The 20,862-nt window shown below is 43.5% G+C and overlaps 1 protein-coding gene across 1 annotated transcript in view; it reads right to left on the bottom strand.

The window, feature by feature from the left end:
- Positions 1-5,639: 5,639 nt before the first annotated feature.
- ntn4 (netrin 4) overlaps positions 5,640-20,862 on the bottom strand; it is a 41,838-nt gene continuing 26,615 nt past the window's right edge. Inside the window, exons 6-10 of the mRNA XM_012873838.3 lie at positions 14,852-15,065; positions 10,507-10,601; positions 10,172-10,240; positions 8,211-8,384; positions 5,640-6,549 (exon numbers count right to left, since the gene is read on the bottom strand). Coding sequence (XP_012729292.2) covers positions 6,410-6,549; positions 8,211-8,384; positions 10,172-10,240; positions 10,507-10,601; positions 14,852-15,065 — 692 coding nt within the window. The 3' untranslated portion in view covers positions 5,640-6,409. The remainder of the gene's footprint in view (positions 6,550-8,210; positions 8,385-10,171; positions 10,241-10,506; positions 10,602-14,851; positions 15,066-20,862) is intronic.

Below are 20,862 nucleotides of genomic sequence, written 5' to 3' on the forward strand. Positions count from 1 at the left end.
CCTTCTTTTCTGTGCATCTTTTTGTTTTGAAACATTTTTAATCATAGCAAATAATCCAGTCAGTCACCTTTTGAATTTTAATACGTATAGCTACTGGGTTGTCCATTTGAAGATGGTAGCTATAAAAAAATTTCTTGCCACCAAACATTTAAGCAAAATATTTACTCTGATGACGAGGACTAAAGTTGGAGTATTTGGAGCTAACCTGCCAATGTTGAGTATTGTGCTATCACAACTTTTTTTTAATATAAACTGGTCTTGTCTCTTGTATGTGTTAAAATGCTAAATTAAACTAAATTGGTATTCCTAACAGGATTGTTGCAGCTCTGACTCAAACTTTCATTCCCAACACATGGGAACAAATTAAAGAAGGCCACCAAAAACAGGGGATGCAAATTAGAGTGAGGATTTGGTACCATGATTGTAAAAAGCATTGGCCCCCCTTTCAAGATTTATTTGGTCATTGGTTTTTTTAATTCATGTTAAATTATTTAAAACTAAACAATTTTTCTTAATTTTAAAATGTAAAAAAAAGCAATCTGAAGCAACTTTGCCAAATGTTTAAACGGTAATGGCTTTGGGACTCCAGAGTGCCAAACAGCGAAAACTTGGAACAGTTAAACGGCAAAATGCTAATTTAAATCCTATTTGTCTGACAGATTCAAGTTTGTTCACATAGATTATAGATTTTCTTCCAAGTCCAGAGTAATCTGTGGAGTACCACAAGGTTCAGTCATTGGGCCAATTGTCTTTACTATATAATTGTTAAAGGGACAGCGTGTTACTAATTTGACTTTTAATGAGCAAAACCCAAGTATTGCATTTATAAATACATATCCTGGCAAAGTCTAATATAATATCACATCAAAAATGAAAGTGATCTCATAACTTAGAATTACTACTTTATAAACACAAAGGTGCCGATGCACCCACTGGGAGGCGCCATGTTTTCCCTATCTGTCCCCTGTATGAGGACGTGCTGTTTTTGGAGGAGCATAAACAAGCAAAGAGGACCGTAGATCATTCCATTTGCCATTTTCTGTTGAAGTGCAGGAGCTTCCCTCTCTTTGCCCAGCGAGAGGGAAGAGAAAGTAACCAAGAAAAGTAATAACCGGGAGAAAACAAGAGGTTCTATCGGCTATTATTACCCGGTGGAGATAATTCATGAAGGAGCAGGGTATTTAAATCGGATACGGAGGTTGCATGCTTTCTGCTGGACAGCAGGCAAGTTAATTCAGTATAACAGTGAAGCTTATTTTGGCGTTATGTTAGAAACAGGGCAGAGTAGTCCAACAACCACTCTGTCCTCCCAGCAGAGACGGCTTGTTTGTCCGTCTTTGTCTCCCTCTCAGGGAGTTTGAGTGTACGCAGAAGGATCGGCCGATTCACTGTCTGTTTATAGTTGCTTATGTTGGACCCCCAAATGAGCGACTGCACGTTCAGAAACAAGCCCAAAAAAATAAGACTCATGGACTTTACAAGCGACTTTAGTAGCTTGGTACCAAACACATTGAGGACATATTTAGATTGTCACATTTATGATACTTCATGGCTTCCGTAGTAGTTATTAATACGCTTAACGACGAGGTCATTTGTAATGTATTCAGCGAACCACTAGATGGCTCGCTAGTGCAAAAATCTTACGCACTGGGCCTTTAAGTTTGCTCAATTTTTGTCAGCTATACTTTCTCATAAATCCTGACGTATCTAATCAGTATGATAGCCTAAAGGCATGTCTTGAAGACATAAAAACCTGGGTGGCCGCCGAGCCTGTGCAGGAGCCTGTGCAGGAGGACCTGCCTCCGCCCAAGCCCCATGAGGGGGGTCCTGGAGGACCTGCCTCCGCCCAAGCCCCCGAAGGAGACCCAGGAGGGTCCGCTGCCAGCGGGCGACGAGGGGGTCCTGGAGGACCTGCCTCCGCCCAAGCCCCATGAGGGGGTCCTGGAGGACCTGCCTCCGCCCAAGCCCCATGAGGGGGTCCTGGAGGACCTGCCTCCGCCCAAGCCCCATGAGGGGGTCCTGGAGGACCTGCCTCCGCCCAAGCCCCATGAGGGGGTCCTGGAGGACCTGCCTCCGCCCAAGCCCCATGAGGGGGTCCTGGAGGACCCGCCTCCGGTCTGTGTCCTCAAGCCCTGCGAGGAGGTGGTCCAGGAGGACCCGCCTCCGGTCTGTGTCCGACGCCGGCCGCCCAAGGCCCTGCTCCGACGCCGGCCGCCCAAGGCCCTGCTCCGACGCCGGCCGCCCAAGGCCCTGCTCCGACGCCGGCCGCCGAAAGCCCTGCTCCGACGCCGGCCGCCGAAAGCCCTGCTCCGACGCCGGCCGCCGAAAGCCCTGCTCCGACGCCGGCCGCCGAAAGCCCTGCTCTGCTTTCTGACGCAGGGTTTTCCTGTAGAGACTCTGCCACGCCGGGGTCGCCCTTTTAGGGTTGTTTTCTGTTTGGAGTTGTGTTTTTTGACCTCATTAACAGCTTTCTGTTTCAGACGTTGGCCCTCCATCCTGGAACCCCCTCCACCCGCCCAGTCTGTCTTGTTTTCTTTGGACTCCTGTAGACGTTGGAGGGCGTCTGGAATCCGCCCTTGAGGGAGGGGCTCTGTAATATTCTAGGTTCTGTTTTGGTTTGTTCACTCTCCTGCCTTAGGTTCTCTGGCTGCTTTGAGTTTTGTCCTGTCTAGGTTCCTGATTTGCTTGTTTACAGTTAGTTTATCCTGTTTTGGTCATCTGTGTTAGTCTTGGCGTTATCTTCTGTTTTAGTTTTATACTTCGGGGTTGTTTCTTATAAGGTCTGGTGTAGTTTGTTTCTGTCCACTTGTCCTCTCAGCTTTTTAGGTTTGGTTTCTGATCTGTTCTTGTTTTGAGCCTCAGCACTGATGTCTGGTCTAATTACTTACTCTGCACACCTGCCTAACTCCACCCCTGCTGCAATCACCTCTCACCAGTTTCACCTGCCTCCACCTCCATATATACTGTTGAGACCAGACATCAGTGCCAGGTCGTCTTGTTGGTCTTGTCATGTTTTTGGGTGAGTCAATCCTGATCTGATGTTTGTTTTTTGGAATTTTGACCAAGTTTTTCCCTTCCAGAGAACCTGAGTTATTTTGCCATGTTACCAGTCAGTTTCTGTTCCTATGAAGTTCTGGATGTTTTTTATTAGTCTTTTTGATTATTCAGTCCTTTTTGCATTGCTCTGCTTTTTGTTAAATAAATCCCTTTTTTAAGAACCTCTGCTGGTCTGGCTGAATTCTGGGTCCGCTGCCGTGATTCATTACAGCTACAACACCTTATAGGTTTAGGAGACGGTTGTTTTTTCACAGGTTGTTTATGAAGGTTTTGGATACTTTAATGAATCAAAACATAATAAAAAAAAATACATTTAGTATTTCTGAAGGTTATCCTTGTCTAAATTATTTGATCTGAAATCTTTGTGTGGCAAAAACAAGCCAAATAGAGACAAAAAATTTGTTAGGGGTCAAAGACTGTTTTACTGCACTGTATGTTCTTTGTGGCATGTTGTAGAAATATGTCAGCGGGACATGATGGATGGTTAGGAGGGGGGACGTGTGTTGTCTGTAGATATAGCAGGGTTTGTTCTAATCTTTTCCTTCAACATTCCTCTCCCCGTTTGCACTTACTCACCCTCTGCCCTGCTGTCTGGAAACAGCTCAGCAGAAACCAGGAGAGGCCTCCAGGCGCTCCGCCGCAAATCTTAGAATAGGTCATGAATTAGGAAATGTGGGCACTGGAGGCCATCCGGCCTCGTCCGTGTGAAAGCATCCACATCGGCTGTGGTCTGGGAGGCGAGCCGGAGAGACAGGTGAAGGACCTTTGGCCCAGAGAGCTGCTCGACACGCCAGGAATGTGTTCGCACCTCCCGGCCAAACGCGTCACGTCGCAAACGGAAAACAAGCCCTCCGTCTAAACCCAAACAGTGCGTGCCGCTCTGGGGGCTCTCTCTGTTTCTGTCTACGCTTTGTATGAGCGGGAAACTGACGGATGACTTAACGTGAAGGGACGTGCAAGGAGGAACAGTGTGTGTGTGTGAGAGAGGGACGGGGTGATAAGGTTATTTTAGTCCAATTTATGTGAAGTATTTCAAGGCCTGTGCATAAGATATCAACGGCTGTGGAGCTGGTGTTCAGCCTTTTGCAGACATTAAAATGGGTTTATTACAACCTGGATGTTTTACTTACCGTTTTGTAAAAAGAATTGGTTAATTTCTGAGGGAACTAGGAAAAAGTCCTACATCTATTTTATCAAAAACATCTGAACCAGTCTTCTCAACAGGTTTTCTTCCATAACTGCCTTAGATTTGTCTCCACCAGCTTCCCTGTTTTGGCTGAAGGGACGCAGCCAGGCAGCATGATGCTCCCACCATGCTTCACAAAGGAAAAGCTCTTTTCAGGATGATGCAAAGTGCATGTTTTCCACCACACACAGCCTTTTGCATGTAGAAGAAAAAGGTTGCACTGCAAAAACAGATCTAAAATAAGTAAAATGTTCTTAAAATTTGTGTTTTTCACCCAGATTTGAGCAGGTAAATAATATTATCTGCCAATGGAATGAGTATTTTGACCCTTAAAATAAGATAATTAGATATACTGCACTTGAAATAAGATCAAGGAGATGAGTTGTTCCTATTTTAGGTGCAAAAGTCTTATTCCATTGGCAGATCATCGTATTTACCTGCTCAAATCAAGGACAGATACACTCATTTTAAGAAAATATTACTTAGTTTTAGTTCCGTTTTTGCAGTGTGTTTGATCTCATGTGACCAGAGCTGCTTCTTCTGATCTTTAAACTGCAAACGGGAGTCTTTGTGATCTTCGTGACTTCTTAGCCGCCGACGAAGCACCCTGAGGCCTTCACAGATTCAATTACACACAGGTTCTATTAATCAAATGATTTATGAGTCAATTAATTAGGTTACGCTGAATTCTATGTAGAGATGTCACACTAAAGGACGCCTCAATACAACTTCTCAGATTATTTGTATAAATAAACCTTAAAGCCATGCATAATTTCACTTAAACTTCAGAATATGTTTATTTGTGTTGGTCTGTCACTGAAAATACATTAGTTGATGTAGCAAAAATAAAATGTGAAAAGGTTTTAAAATGCTGGTTTGCAAGAAATTTTTACTTTTTTTTTTGCTTATTTGTATGTCTGATGTAGGTAGAGATTTACATTTTTCTACTCCTGAATATATTTCTTGGTATGTTCCTTTCTCTTTATCAGTCCTCTGTCAATAAGTCAGTAATAATTCACCCTTTTTATACTAATATTCAAAAAATATTTATTTGGTTGATTTAAAAAAATGGCTATAAACCATAATTTAAACGTTGCTAATGACTTAATGAAAAAAATATGGATTACTTTATTTTACAGCTCGTTTATAAGAATTGTTCCTATATAATTAAGTCAACATTGATTTAGATAAAAACAACTTTTTTTTACCTTGAGATTTTTTTTTCAATTAAATAATGGGACTCTAATTAAAGGAGAGGAATAAAAATATTGTATGTGAGACTCTACTGCTGCAATAAAACATTATTTTTTTAAGGCTTTTTACACGTTTACTAGAGTTGCAGTAATGTTGGAGGGTTTTGTGTAATCCGCTGAAAGACAGTTAGATCAAACTTGTATTAGGCTGAATTTCTCCTTTAATATTACCATAAACAAAAAAAAAACAAAAAACAAAAACAGAGGTAAGCGACAATATTTAGATATATACAAATAATACTGTACATGGGCACAAAGCAGGACAGAATACGAACTTTTAAAGTCCAAACGGGCGGTAATATAAAACAAATCACATTATGCTGTGAGGCAAACATCGGATGGTTTAGAACCAAGAGAGAAGCTTCAGAGCCGGACCGAATCTGAACTGTGCCCCGTTCAGCCGCAGTCGTGGGGGGGCCTGGGGGGGCCGGGGGGGGGGCCGGGGGGATACATTCAGGTTCAGGTGAAACCCATTTGCTCTGAAATCACAGGCACGCCCGGACCGATCGCCCACGATTGAACCACCCGTAGCGGCTTGTATGGCTTAGTCAGCGTGTCGGTGTGTTTCTGCACACAGCGTCTACACATCCACCGTCCACTTCAGGAAATCCGAGTCCATTCCTCCGTATTATTTAGTTATTTTAGTGCGTCCGTGTTGGCGTGGTCCATCTTAGGCTAAAGTGCTGCAGAGGAGGAAGAGCGGTTCTGCGTTTCTTGTGAAATCCGCCCCCGTGCTCGAACGTAGTCATGCGAGAGGAAGTTTGCACAGGTGCAAGAGAGACATTTCTTTCTAAAATACCTCCCAGCAGTGGTGGAGGGATTCAGTCGCCGCAGTTCAGTCCCTCAAAACCTCTCGCTCCCACAGCGAGAGCAGAAAAGTAGAAACCATCCGTCTCATCAGCTCCGTCTCCGTCTACCAGTTGCAGGATTTCTTCAGCAGTGCGAGGACTTTACGACCCAGACTGGCCTTCCACGGCTTGACGAAGCTCTTCATGTTGACCAGGAGCCGATCCTGCTTACGGTCCAAGTGACCCGCCACCAGGTACTGCACGCCTGTGGGAGAGAACGGCGGTCTGAGCTCAGCGCGTCAAACGCTCTTTTGAACATTTATACAACTTTGCAGCAAGTTTAGAAATAAGGCTTTGCTGTTATCATGAAGGAATAAAAGTGGATTGTTATGCATTCAGTCTGCAGAGTATAGAGCAACAAATCTAAGTTATTAAAGCAGTTTTTCTTATTTCTATTACAATTTAAAAAAGCCTTGGTAATCGGAACAACCTTCTGTCCAAAATGTATTATAGGATTGCGATGACTGTGATAGAAGTGAATAAATCCCGGGTTGCTAAGAAGTCTGAAAACGTTTCTAATTTTATTTACAGTGCTGTGGAAAAGTATTTGCTCCCTTAAAGGCTTCTTCTCTTTGCTTTTTTGTCACATTTATACACTTCAGATAATTAAAGAAATCCTTATATCAGACGATGATCACCAAACAAACCTATGTGAAAAAGTATTTGCTCCCCCCCCCCCAAAAAAAGTTAATATCTGGTTGTACCATTCTTTGCATCAGTAATTCCCATCAAGTGGAAGAGATGATGTGAAATAACTCCTTTATAAGACTGGAGGAATATTGGTATGCCCTTCTTTGTGGAAATTGTTTCATTCAGCCACACTGGAGGCTTTCCGAGCATGATTGCCCAGTTTTAAGCCATGCCACAACATCTCAGCAGAATTTAGGTCTGGACTTTGACTAGGCCACTCCATTTACCTTTCCCAGGTGTACTTAAGTTTACAGAACAGAACCCAGGGCTTTTGTATATTAAGCAAGTCCTCCAGGTCCCGAAGAAGCAAAGCAGGACTTTGTGTTTTCTTGCAACACATTAATGGAGGCCCTTTTTCTTATTGTTGAATCAAACATTGGTCATTGGACTGGGAGGTGGGGTACACCCTGGACATCTCCAGTCCATCACAGGACGACGCAGAGACACACCAGATGGATAAACATGCTCGCATTCACACGTAAGGTAATAAAAAGGAGACCAATTAACCAAACTTCGTCCCACAGTTTTTGGACTGTGGGACGAAGCTGGAGTACCGGCAGTGAATCACAAATGCAGATCAGGACATGATGCTTTACCTTTTTAGACATTTTAGCCCACTTCATGCTGTCAGACAGGTTCTATTTGAGTGATTTATTGATACTACAAGTGGCTAGTATAACTAACCCAATTGAGCATTCGGTTTTATTTATAATTAAACAATTGGCAGGTCAATTTCAATGTTTTTTTTTTCACTTAAAATAATTTTAACTGCTTTTTGTTTTTACTTAGATCATCTTTGATTTCAAACATTTGCGTATCGAAAAACAGGAAAAGTGGATGGAATCTGTAAGGTGGGAATCTGTCTGAGGACGCTGCAGTCTTTCAATTAAAAAGCCTAAGCCTAAGGAATCAGAGCAAATGGGGCCGATCACAAATGCGCGTCACATTTTGCAGATTTTCTTCCCCCAAACATCTTTTATAAAACAATTTATCATGTCCTCTCAACTTCACTGTCGAGAGGAAATGACATTCACAAAAACCCCATTTAAATGCACTGAATTAAAAGTTGTAACCTGTTTTGATAAAATATAATTTTTTTTAATGCTTTAGCAACACGTTATAAACTGAAGACCTAAACCTGGTTAGTTGGCTTCGTTGTGTCAGCGCGTGTCTGACCTGGGTTAAGGATGGGGCAGGTGCAGCCCCGGGTCGTCCAGGATTCAGGGTAAAGCGTGACCCGACCTCTCTGGATCTTTAGCTTGGTGTTGTGGCTGAGGACCTTCTGAACTTTGGCCTCCACCTCAGCGTGGGAGCCTTTATCGTGGGCCGTCAGCACTTTCACCTTTAGCACTAAAGGTGAAGAAAAAGGTGAAGAAGAAAAACAAAAAACAGATGCTGAAACCCAAATACAAACTCCAGGGTGGTTTTCACCATGTGTCAGGGCTATAATAAATTATTAAACATGTGCCTTGAATTATAATATTTTAACATCTTAACACAAAACTATCAAAACTTGGTCCCCCAATCATTAAATTTGAGATTCACGACCAAGTAATTGCAAAATAAACCACCGTGAGCTTGAAAAGAACACGCTGGCATCATAAAAGGGAAAAGGCAGGTGTGCAGTTAATTTTAAAATATAGGGAGCACAAAATATGACTCACCTAATTAAAACCCAGCATAACTCACCCAATTAAAACCCACTAAAAGAATATGAATGGTTTATTGCTGTTTTTGATGTTCTATTAAAAATTTTTAAAGGCATACATTCAGAATGTGTGTATTTTTCTAACTTAAACTGAAATAATTAAGACCTCTTGAGGTGGGGCAAAAAAAAAATCACTTCTAAGATAATACTTTCATTTTTAAGGCTTACTTCTACCCAGAAATGACCACTTGAGACAAAGAATTAGCTTTAAAAAACAAATTCTGGCTGCATACAGGTAGAAAATACCAGGTCTTTCAACAACTTAGAAAACTTTATATTCATGAGGTATATCTTGGTTTTGTGAAACATTGCAACAGTGAATGGAAGCGGCTAAAAGTCTCACTTTTTTAGATTTATTGGGTCAGAGAAGTTAAAATTTGCCTTTCCTGCTCCAGACTCAAGTTTCTAGCCATCCACCAGCTGCTGGCAGGGTTCCTGGAGAATATTAGCCTACTCCCCATGCCCAAAAGCCTCTCATTTATCATTATATTTAGCCTTCTTTTTTAAAACCCTCCCAAGTTTTTTAAGAGTGCTCCAGTCAGGTGACTCTGATGGCAACTCTAGTCTCTTCCTGGTCGCCTTTTTGAAACAAAGCCTTGGTAGATTCTAAGATATTTTGGGGAGTGTTTGAAGGGCGAATGCAGCTTCATCGTCTTCACAGACAGCGTAACTTCATAACCTCCAAATAAACGGAGGTTTTCTAGTTTGTGAGGAAGCACTGAGCCTCCGCCGTGCCTCACCGTTCTTTTTCGATGCCCGGTTCTTTCTAAGCCAGACGTACCGCTGCTCCGTCGGCTCAAAACGGATTCATCGCTCCACAGACCAGATCCTAACAACTGGTTTGGCTTATTTATATGGTTATGAGCAATTTGGGGCTGGCTTTTCTTGTTCTTTCGGGTTAGTAGTGACACACGTTTTAAAGTTAAGACACTACTAAGCTAAAACCTCAGTGAGCGCTGCAGGTCTGTGGCAGTCAGCTGACTTCAAATCTGGGGAATAATCTTCTGGCTGTATCTCTAAGAGCATCCTAGTCCCCCCCCCACCCCCCCTTGTTTGTTTAAGCCAGAGATCTCTGTAGTCCTAACATGTAATCAAAGAGTCCAGGTATTTGAGTCGTTTTATCTCAGGCACACACAGACTGGTGCCTGGGACCACACCCGATTTTGTAAATGTGTGCTTTCATGAGGAACCGTACGCAGGAGTTGAACAATTTTGAAACCGCAGTAGTCACTGGAACTGGGATTTGATGCTTTAACTGTTCAGACTGGTCCTGTTTAATCTGCTCAAACAGTGAGGGAAATGGATGTTCAAAAGAAATCACGTATTTCCTCTAAATATATTAAACCGGCTGAAAGGTTTCTAAGACTAATAAGAAACGAACTGAAGATGAGCTCGACAATGTGTAGGAGGCGGATGCTTGGGTTTTTACCGTATGCGTAGTTCATGGTGCAGAAGAGTTTACTATTGGTCAGCGTTTGCTCCTTGCACTCGCACTTCTCTGCAGGGAACAGACACAAGCAAGGGTTCTTAACACAATCAAATAACTGGCATGTGTGTGTGGCGTGTTCCTGTGAGGTCTCGGACAGCATATGCGGCGTCCCGAGAATGCACGCCACGGAGTATGTGTCCAGAGAGGAATGTGGATATAAAAGCTGCCCTGACAGGGAGGCGGCGGTGAGAGAAGAAGCACTCTGCACTCTCTGAGGTCACCCGAAGGCTTTTTATGACTTCTGCCGCTGGATTCGCTGAAGGGACGCGTCTCACCTGAGTAGTGGAAAGCAGAGAACAGCTCATGTGGGCTGAAGATCCTGACGGGGTCACTGGTGTTGCCGTCCAGGTTGTACAGTTCCAGATCGGAGCTGCAAGGCAACATCACGCGTGTCAAGTTGAATCTATACAGTCTTAAAGAAAAACGTGGCTCCCTTAAATGCCTGGAGAGATTGTTTATCCCAAAAATATAAAGTTCTCATCATTTATTGTTGATATGTTGTTGAATTTAGGTGCTAAAATAATTATTATATTGTGAATTTTCTGTATTTCATGTAGGTCAGACACATAAATACAGGTTCTAATGTAATATAAACATTTGGTGCAAGTTGCACCTCAACCTCCCAGCTTTTGTAGCCGTAAAAAAGCTTCTGTCATGATTCTGGCTGGATATTTGACTGTGCTTCTTACATGGATTGGTTGAATATATTGCATTCTTTCTTTCCCTGCCAAGTGCTTGGCTTATAATCAGGTCCTGGTGGAACACCCAGTTATGTCTGAAACAGACTGTACAGAGCCAGACATATTCAGCTCGTCTGCACACTGACATGTCGGCCCATTTGTCCTTAGAAAATAGTTTGCACTGGACTGAGAGTTTCTGTAAACATTCATTTTAAAATTTTTTATCATAGATTCCCTGTTGGACTGTATGTCTGGACTTTGACTAGACCGGTCAAACACATCACTATGCTTTGATCCGGACCAGGGGTCTCAAGCTCCAGTTCTCAATGCTGGTATCCTGTAACCTTTTCTGCTGAAGACACATGAGAGACAAATGGCTCAATTACCTCCTCAGGATGCACTCAACTTTTAAAGACCCACTGAGACCTAATTAATGGATTCATCCCTGTTAAATCCGTGTCCAAACCATTTCACTGTAGCCCTGGCTGTATGCTGAGGGTGGTTGTCCTGCTGGAAGAAGAATCTCCACCCATTTGAAAGCCTCTTCAAGCCTCTAACTGTTTTTTTACTCCAAGGTTTTCCACCAAGACCGGCTTGCATTTAATTACATCCATCTTACCATCAACTCTGAGCAGCTTCACGTCCCTGTTTAAGAAAAGCATGATACTCCCACCCCCGTGCCTCACTGTGGGCATGGTGTTGTCAAAGGGATGTGTGGAGCTTATTCTACACAACAAAAGGTTCTATTTATAGATAGTTAAATGTAGGTCTCGTCTGAGCAGGGCCCCTTCTGCAGCATGTTTGCTGAGTGGCCTACAAGACTTAATAATGCAAACAGGACATCAACAGCGACTTTCTTCTTGCTGCTTCTCATTCAGCCCAGATCTGTGAAAACTAATAGTTGTCCTGTCAACAGAGATCCTCACCAGAGCTGTAGATCTATGCATCTCCTCCAGGGCTAAGGTGGGCATCGTGGCTGCTTCTTTGAATAATTCTCTCCTTGACGTTGGGTCAAACTCTTTTTCGCTTTTAGCCAATAGACTGAACAGAAGTCAGTGAGATGTTTAAATCTTAAGGTTATTTTACTACCTTAACCTGCTTTAAGCAGGAGGATGGGGGAGTGGTGGCCTAGTGGTTAGAGCTGCACACTTGCGTTCTGAGAAGGCTACAAGTACACAACTTGATCTTTGTAGACTGCCTGAGTAAGACCAAGACTGCTCCCAAAGGGATGGGTTAAATACAGAGACCAAATTTTCCCTCTGTGGGACTATAAAGGGAAATCTTTGTTTTATAACCTGTTTGTCTGTTATCTAAAAACATTAATTTATGGAAAACTAATCTAATGTTCTCTAACCTCTGAGGCCTGTACAGAACAGCTGGATTTATAATCTGATTGTTTTACTCCTAGGGTGGACTTTACTTACTAATTAAATGACTTCAGAGGACAGCACTGCAAAAACTGATCTAAAAATAAGTAAAATGTTCTTAAAGTTAGTGTATTTATCCTTGATTTGAGCAGGTAAATAAGATTATCTGCCAATGGAATGAATATTTTGACCCCTTAAAATAAGATAATTAGACATCCTGCACTTGAAATAAGATGATTGAGATGAATTGTTCCTATTTTAAGTGCAAAATTCTTATTCCATTGGCAAATCATCTTATTTACCTGCTCAAATCAAAGACAAATACACTAATTTTAAGAACATTTTACTTATTTCTAGTTCCGTTTTTGCAGTGAGTCGGTTGCGGATAATTTTAGTTAGTGATCCGGAAGGATTAAGTAAAAAATGTAATGTCCATCCATTGTCTATAGCCACTTATCCAGGGGTCTGGACAGGTCCATCACAGGGACACACAGTCACACTTAAAGGAGAAGTCCGGTCAAAATCAGAATTCAAACCACTGAAAGTACTTTAAATACAAAACTACTACATACTGTGCAAAAAATTATACGTTTTTTTAATTATGAATAATTTTCATTTAATCATGTTTATTTGGAGGAATCCATCTTGGTCAAGAATAGTACTGTCACCTCCCATTTTTTTACGTCACTCGGCGGACCCGCAGTTGAGCAAGTTTCAACGCTCTGTTTGTCACGGCGCACTATTTTCCAACATGGCGACGACTGGTGCTCTGTACGAAGCAGAGAGTGATGAAGTACTAAGTGACAGTGATGGGAGCTCCGTGGAGCTATCATCATCTGATAGCGATATGGATTTTTTTAGAAGAGTTTCTTGACAGAAACCGGACTTTTGACGGAATCCAGCGTACCTATTTCCAGTGCAAACTCAGTCGGGTCCTACAGTATATATGTAAACACGCGTGTGTGTGTGTGTGTGTGTGTGTGTGTGCGCGCTCCGCCGCAGCACGGCGCCGGCGCTGCAGCGGAGCGCGCACACACACACACAGCGGAGGAGAGATCGCTGAAGTGACTTAAGTTATATATTTGCCCTCTAGTAGGGCAGGTGGTCATTATTGTATAAATATTAAAATATAAGAGCGTTCCAGCACATGCTGGGGCGGAGGGATACCACATCACATGCGGTATCCCTCCGCCCCTCTGCTCGGTGACCATCCCCGCAAATTCTAAATAAAAAATTCTAAAATAAAAAATAACTTACCGAAAATCCTCGCTCTCATGTCATGTTCAAAACATTCTTCTTCAAAATGGTTGCTGCATATGACGTGTTTTCTCTCTGGCCAGGAGTTAGATGGCAAATCCGTTCTCTTCAAGTTGGCAATCCAGCAACGAGCCCGGTGGCTCATGAATCAGAAAGTTGAAATAAGCTATGTTTTTTCCACTTTTACCAGTTGTGTTGGAACATCCGATGGCCATGCACGTGGGCATCGTTGCTTCAGCAAAAGCTCTTGGGAATGTCAGCAGTGAAGTCCTCTGGAAATCCGAAAAAATTATTGATGACCGCAGCTATGTAGAACGGCTCCTATTGACTTTGCATGGAAAGCGGAGAGAAATGCTGTCGCCGCTTCCGCTTTTCCACACCCCAGGATGTGATGTCAAACGCCCCTTACTGCCCAAATATGGGCAGTAATGTCAGCCCCCATACACAGTGATTCAGACGACAATTTATGTTTTTATTTTCTTATTGATTAAAGATAAGTTAATTAAATAACCACAAACGTATTAGTTTTAGTTATAGCTAATGATACCCTGATTTTTCCTTGTTGACCGGACTTCCCCTTTAAGGGTGATTTGGAGAAACCAGTTAACCTAACATTCATGCTTTTAGACTGCGGGGTACTCAGGATTTGAACCCAGGACCTTCTTCCTGCAAGGCAGCAGTGTTACCGCCTGCAGCACTGTGCAGCCCTTACGACGATGTGTTATCTCACACTTGACAAAATGTGGCAAAGTTAAAGAGGCGTGAACACTTGGCGGGGCGCTGCATGAAATCAGATCAGAACCTCATTATATGATTCTATTAGACTGAAAATAAAATAAAATAAATTTCTGCTGCACTGCATCGTATAATTTGTGACCCGTTTCTAACCCCCAGTGGGTCGAGGCAGATGACCGTTCACACCGATTCTGGTTCTGCTGAAGGTTTTTCCTTCCCGTTAAAGGGGAGTTTTCCTCTCCACTGTCGCTTCATGCATGCTCAGTATGAGGGATTGCTGCAAAGCCATCAACAATGCAGACGACTGTCCACTGTGGCTCTACACGGTCTTTCAGGAGGAGTGAATGCTGCTTGTCAGAGACTTGATGCAACCTGCTGGGTTTCCTTAGAGAGGAAACTTTTTGACCAATCTGTATAATTTGATTGAATTTGACTTTGGAAAGTGCCTTGACAAGACATGTATCATGAATTGGCGCTGTATAAATAAAATTGAATCGTACAATTTCGGTCAAACAGTGGTCTGACGTTCTGTCAGCACTTTTATTCAAAATATTGGAGGGACACAAGCCTTTTTTACTTACCCATACATGCAGTCCCCGGTGACCGGGTCGCAGTCTCCTGCACAGTCGCATGGGCGGCAGCCATACTCATGAAGACCCCAGTATCCCACCATGCACCTGTCGCACTGCGCTCCGCCGACTCCAGGTTTGCAAATGCAGTTTCCGTTGGAAGGGTCGCACAGAGAGCCGTCGGTAGCGTGAAACGGCATGGAGCCCGTCGGGTGACAGCTGCATTCTGGAAAGTGCCACAGTGCAATAAATCTTGGTTAAAATACATAAAAACATTACAATACAATCTGAGGAAAACTAAATCTAGGGCAAAAATTAGTAAAATAGTCGAGAAAAATACATGAATTTATAACAGATAAACCAACTTGGCAATAAACACAAAGTCTGAAGGTCTTTTAGGGAGATTTGAGTAATTTATGACCAGTAGTTAGATGTTTTATCATTGAACAGTTGCACTATTGTTTGCCTGGTGTTGCAGAAGACAAAGCTCTCTATCTTTTCCTTCCCCAATAAACGTTTGTAGTTCATTTTTTATGACATAATAATCATCACAAACCCAGGCTGCTTTCTTTGACCTAAAAAAAAAAAAGAAAGCTTGCTGAATATCTGTCTAAAAACCTAAATACCAGCCAGCATTTGTTCAAGGACAAAACCTCCACACAAACACTCAATCCACACGTTCGTTACCATCGCCTGCTGATATGGTGTTCTCTAAACAACCTCCAAAAAAAACCCTATATTTTCTAAACAACTATTGTAACGTCCACGCCGGGTTTTAACCGAAAACGTCTGTCTGCTGGGATTTTAGGAGCAGAGAGGATGCCAGGCCTGCTGCATAAATTGTATTATCTGGAGGGAAAACAGGGAGCCAGGAGGCAGGGGGAAGGCACATAAAGCTGGGTTCCTGAAGGAATTACTTTCTGCCAAACGGCGCTGGTAGAAACTGGTGCTGTGCAGTAAACACAGAACCCTTTTGTAAACCGTTAGGGTTGGGGTTAGGGTTTTCATTTAGTTTTGTTTCTCCTGAATTGATGCCACCGTTGCAATAAAAATGCACTTCTGCCAACTTAAACAGCTTATTCCTCTATTGGCTCTTGTTTGGTAAATTACATTGAATCAAATGACTGACGTTTGACAAAAACAAAAACAAGAAATTTAAGCAAATCGTCAACTCCATTTGAAACACAAAGGCCCTCGACAGTGAATCTCTTAGAGCTTAGCTCCTCCTTTCTCTTGCCATGTGGCATCCCGTTCTTCACCCAGCATCTATAGCTAGTCGGGCACTTTGGATTGCACAATAAACCCTGCTCTGTAGGGGTCAGCCCTGACATCTCGGAGGATGGAGTCCGGCACAAACGAGTGGAGATATGGGATCGCAGTCGGTTGCAGAAGCTCATCTGCACTGAAACTGCGTCCAGTGATGACAGACCTTGTTTTTCCAGTGAGGAAGATGCCACCGTCCACAACCCCATTACTACACATCCACAAAACGTTGACTAGCATTGGCCCAACCCATAAAGGCATTTTGCTTACAAATGTGACACCATTTGCTTTTTTTTTTTACACTTTCTGAAAGGTGCATTACGCTCCTGGAAGTAGCCATTAGAAGATGGGTACAGTAATAAAACTAAAGGGACATGGTCAGCATCAGTATTTGGATGGGCTGTGGGAATTAAGCAATACTAATTTGGCTCTCAAGGGTACCAAGAAAGTATCACCAGAAAATACCATCACACCAAGACCTCCATTGTTGACGCTAGGCTGGATGGATCCATGGTTTTAATGTTGTTTATGCCCAATTCTGACCCTACCGTCATAATGCCATGACTAAAATAAGGACTGATATATCCTTTGCTTTCCAAATTAAGGGAACATGCAGCCCTAGTTTCCTGTTTATAGCTGACTGGGGTGGCGCCTGGTGAGGTCTCCTGCTGCTGTAGCCCATCTGGTTTAAAGGCATACTATGCAACATTTTTCAGTTAATTAAGGTGTTCCATACCGTTTTGGATGATTAAATGAGTCATTTCAGGTCGAACAAAGGTTTTCTCGGCCGCCCTGGTGGTCTGTGGGGGAAATACCGTACTTGCAATTGCAGGAGCCCTCGGCCCGCACCCACAGGCTCAGAAGTCTGGTGCATCGCGAGAGTCGGTCTTGCTTTACGACGAGAACTGCTACACACCCCCAGTGAAAGGTGTGCTCGTTGCTAGCGCAGTGGCGATATTTGTGCAGTTATCATGGCGGAACCAGCGAGAAAACAGCGAAAGCCCATGTCGGAGCAGGCAAGAAAGTGGAAAAGGGCTCTGGACAGAGAGAGGAGTCGTACACGGGTGAACATCGGGCAAGCTTTTTCCGAATGGCGAGAGCTAAAAGAAAAAGAAGGCTGCAAGGCTGACGCGGACCTCGCGTTTCTGCTGATGCGATTGTAAGTAACATTGGAATGGTTTCTCTCTCTCTGTGTGCATGTTCATACTTTCACTGTGTTAGTCATTGTTTGTACTGCCGTTTTTTTCGACTTTTCGTTGCGTTCGCCTGTCTGCTAAGCTCAAAAAAACAGCTGAGCATCTTTATGACAGTGCACTTTTACTTTCGCCCTCTGGGGGGAGCCTCACTGGAAAATCAACCCCTGTTGCATAGTATACCTTTAAGCTTCAAGGTTTGCCCATTCTTCTTTGACCTCAGTCAAGACTTTTTTATCCAACACAATTGAAGGATTTCTCTTTTTTTTATGGACAATCTTCTGTAGTCCTAAGAGATGATTTACAGAGATAGGGGAATCAGAGGTTTCTGAAATACCAGTTCATCCGGCACCAACCAAGATGCCACGTTCAATGTCTCGTAAAAATCCTTTGCCGATTCTGACGCTCGGTTTGAACTTGTCTAGAAGCCTAGATGCACGGAGTTGATGCCCTGTGATTGGTTGAGTAAACCTACTGGAGCATGGTGGCGTGGCCCCTGTTTTGAACGATGCCAACTTTTATCTCCCTCAACATCAAACCAGACGGTTATCCGGATCAACCTTCCAGGGCTGCAAAGATAATATAAACTTTATCGTGAGACCGAGCTGAGTACAGCATCCATAAAATCATAAAGATATCACATCTGTATACCTAGCAGTGAACACCCTGCTAATATTTAACAGAGATCACGCCTTGTTTTGAAGCAAAGCCCTCGACACGTGCGCTCGGCGATGGTATTGCGAGCTTGCGTAATAGCGTGAGAGTTGACGAGCACACGAAGAGGTCGTGACTTCGCCGTCGGTAAATATGCGTGCATCCTAGAAAAGCTGCCAGCTCTGGGAGCGTAGACAATAAAAAACTTCACGAGCTCGACATGACGAGGCACCTGCCTGAGGAACCGACGTAGGCAACAAACTGTAACCCTACCTTCAGCTAATCTGTCTGGGTGTGCGTTTTCGAGAGCATTTCTTTCCAGGGCCTCTCAGAGGTTGGTATGATAAAAATGTTCCTCAGAACAGAGGGAAATTCCTCTTTTTTGTCAGCGAAACTGCAGTCTGATTGCACAACCCATACCTTCATCTCAGGGGGTGCACCAAGGCGTGCAGACGCACCTTTTCCCCTCCCATCAATCAGCCGTCTGTGCGTTAACACACAGGTGAGGCCTCGGCCGGGACGACACTGCAAAAACACCCAATCTAATCACTAAAATTCAATTCTGACACCCTTGCAGCTGCAGTAAAGAAAGGTGGTGCGTCCTTTTTTTTTTTTTTTTTCCGTGACCTTATCAGCGACGCAGAGATACCAAGAAGACACATTGTGGAAAATACCTTCCAACTCATGTGCAGCTCATCAGTCATCGCTGATGCTGAACGAAGAGCAAGGCCTGGCTCTGTGATAAAACGCTGGAACAGAGCTAAATTTAATCGGCCTCAGGAGAAAAAAAACCCATTAGCGACAAAGTTTGATTTGTCTGGAGGCTTTGAAACGTGAAGTAAAACTGTCTATGGTTATCTTTCCCAGACCTTGAACATTTTGTGCCTTGGTCACAGCTTTACATGTTCCGACGTACCAAATAAAAGATGGAATAAGATTAAGTATTTGCAATGTTAACTTCTGGGTATAGTTGTTGGAAGGATGATCATATTATAAAGCAGGAAGAGTCAAAGGCAACAGGTTGTATTGATAAGCTTTCTTCTTCTTCTTCTTTTGGCTTTTGCCACAGCGAGTGATCTGTCACCATCTAACCCCGTCCTCTACATTTTCTCTCACACCAGCTACCCTAATGTCCTTTTTCTTAGAAAATATCCAATCTAGTCATCTGTTTACTGGCTTTTTGCAGATTTAATCCAAATATCTGAAATTTCTGTCTTTCATCCATCCATCCATCCATCCATCCATCCATCCGTCTATCCGTCCATCCATCCATCCGTCTATCCATCATCCATCCGTCCATCCATTCATCCATCCGTCCATCCATTCATCCATTCATCCATTCATCCATCCATCCATCCATCCGTCTATCTGTCCAACCATCCATCCATCCGTCTATCCATCCATCCATCTATTCATCCATCCGTCCATCCATCCATCCATCCATCCATATATCCATCCATCTGTCTATCCGTCCATCCATCCATTCGTCTATCCATCCATCCATCCGTCTATCCATCCATCCATCCATCTAGTCCATCCATCCATCCATCCATCCATCCGTCTATCCATCATCCATCCGTCCATCCATTCATCCATCCATCCGTCTATCCGTCCAACCATCCATCCATCCGTCTATCCATCCATCCATTCATCTATTCATCCATCCGCCCATCCATTCATCCATCCATCCGTCTATCCGTCCATCCATCCATCCGTCTATCCGTCCATCCATCCATCCATCCGTCTATCCGTCCATCCATCCATCCATCCATCCATCCATCCATCCGTCTATCCGTCCATCCATCCATCCATCCATCCATCCATCCATCCATATATCCATCCATATATCCATCTGTCTATCCGCCCATCCATCCATATATCCATCTGTCTATCCGTCCATCCGTCCGTCCGTCTGTCCATCCATCCATCCATCCATCCATCCATCCATCCATCCATCCATCCATCCATCCATCCATCCAAGCATCCATCTATCCGTCTATCATCCATCCATCCATCCATCCGTCCATCCATTCATCCATCCATCCATCCATCCACCAACCATCCATCTATCCGTCTATTCATCCATCCATCCATTCGTATATCCATCCATCCTCCATCCATCCAACCATCCATCCGTCCATCCATCCATCCGTCCATCCATCCATCCATCCACCAACCATCCGTCTATCCGTCTATCCATCCATCCATCCAACCATCCATCCATCCGTCCGTCCGTCCATCCATCCATCCGTCAGTCCGTCCATCCATCCATCCATCCATCCATCCATCCATCCATCCATCCATCCATCCATCCACGTCCACTTGTAATTTTCAGGTTCCATATTTAAGCCGACATTAATCCTGACAACTGCAGAAATATTTGCCATACGTTCACAATCAACTTTAGGATTTCCATTTCTTAAAAACGGGCCGAAACAGAAATTTGTGTCTGGAAACTTTTGCTGCGGGGGGGGGAACGTGCAGGAAGCCTGGATGTGTAACCAGTGTGTTTCCATGGATACTTACATGTTGTCCATGAGACGTGCAAACTGAAATCTTTTCACCGTCCCTTGTCTGACTGATATCATCATCCTCATCTGCTGCGTATTATTTAACGGTCTGCCTCTGTTTGATTGTTTTGAATTCAGTGAGACGCACGTCGATGAACATAAACGCGTACGTGTGGCAGCAGGAATGAGCTCGCTTGATCGAATCTGACAGATAATCAGAAGGCGAATGTAGCCAGCGCTCTGTTTATGGATGACTATCTCATGTTTACTTAAGAGTCGCCTCATCAGCGGAGGGCAGCACGCCTGGTCACAACCCCCTGCAAAGAGAAAGGACCCTCACACATTTACTACTGCTGACAATGATTATCCCCGAGCTACCTGAGCTCTGAGTCACGTCTGAAAA

Source organism: Fundulus heteroclitus, chromosome 17 (genome assembly GCF_011125445.2).
Source record: "Fundulus heteroclitus isolate FHET01 chromosome 17, MU-UCD_Fhet_4.1, whole genome shotgun sequence".
Classification (NCBI taxonomy): Eukaryota; Metazoa; Chordata; class Actinopteri; order Cyprinodontiformes; family Fundulidae; genus Fundulus; species Fundulus heteroclitus.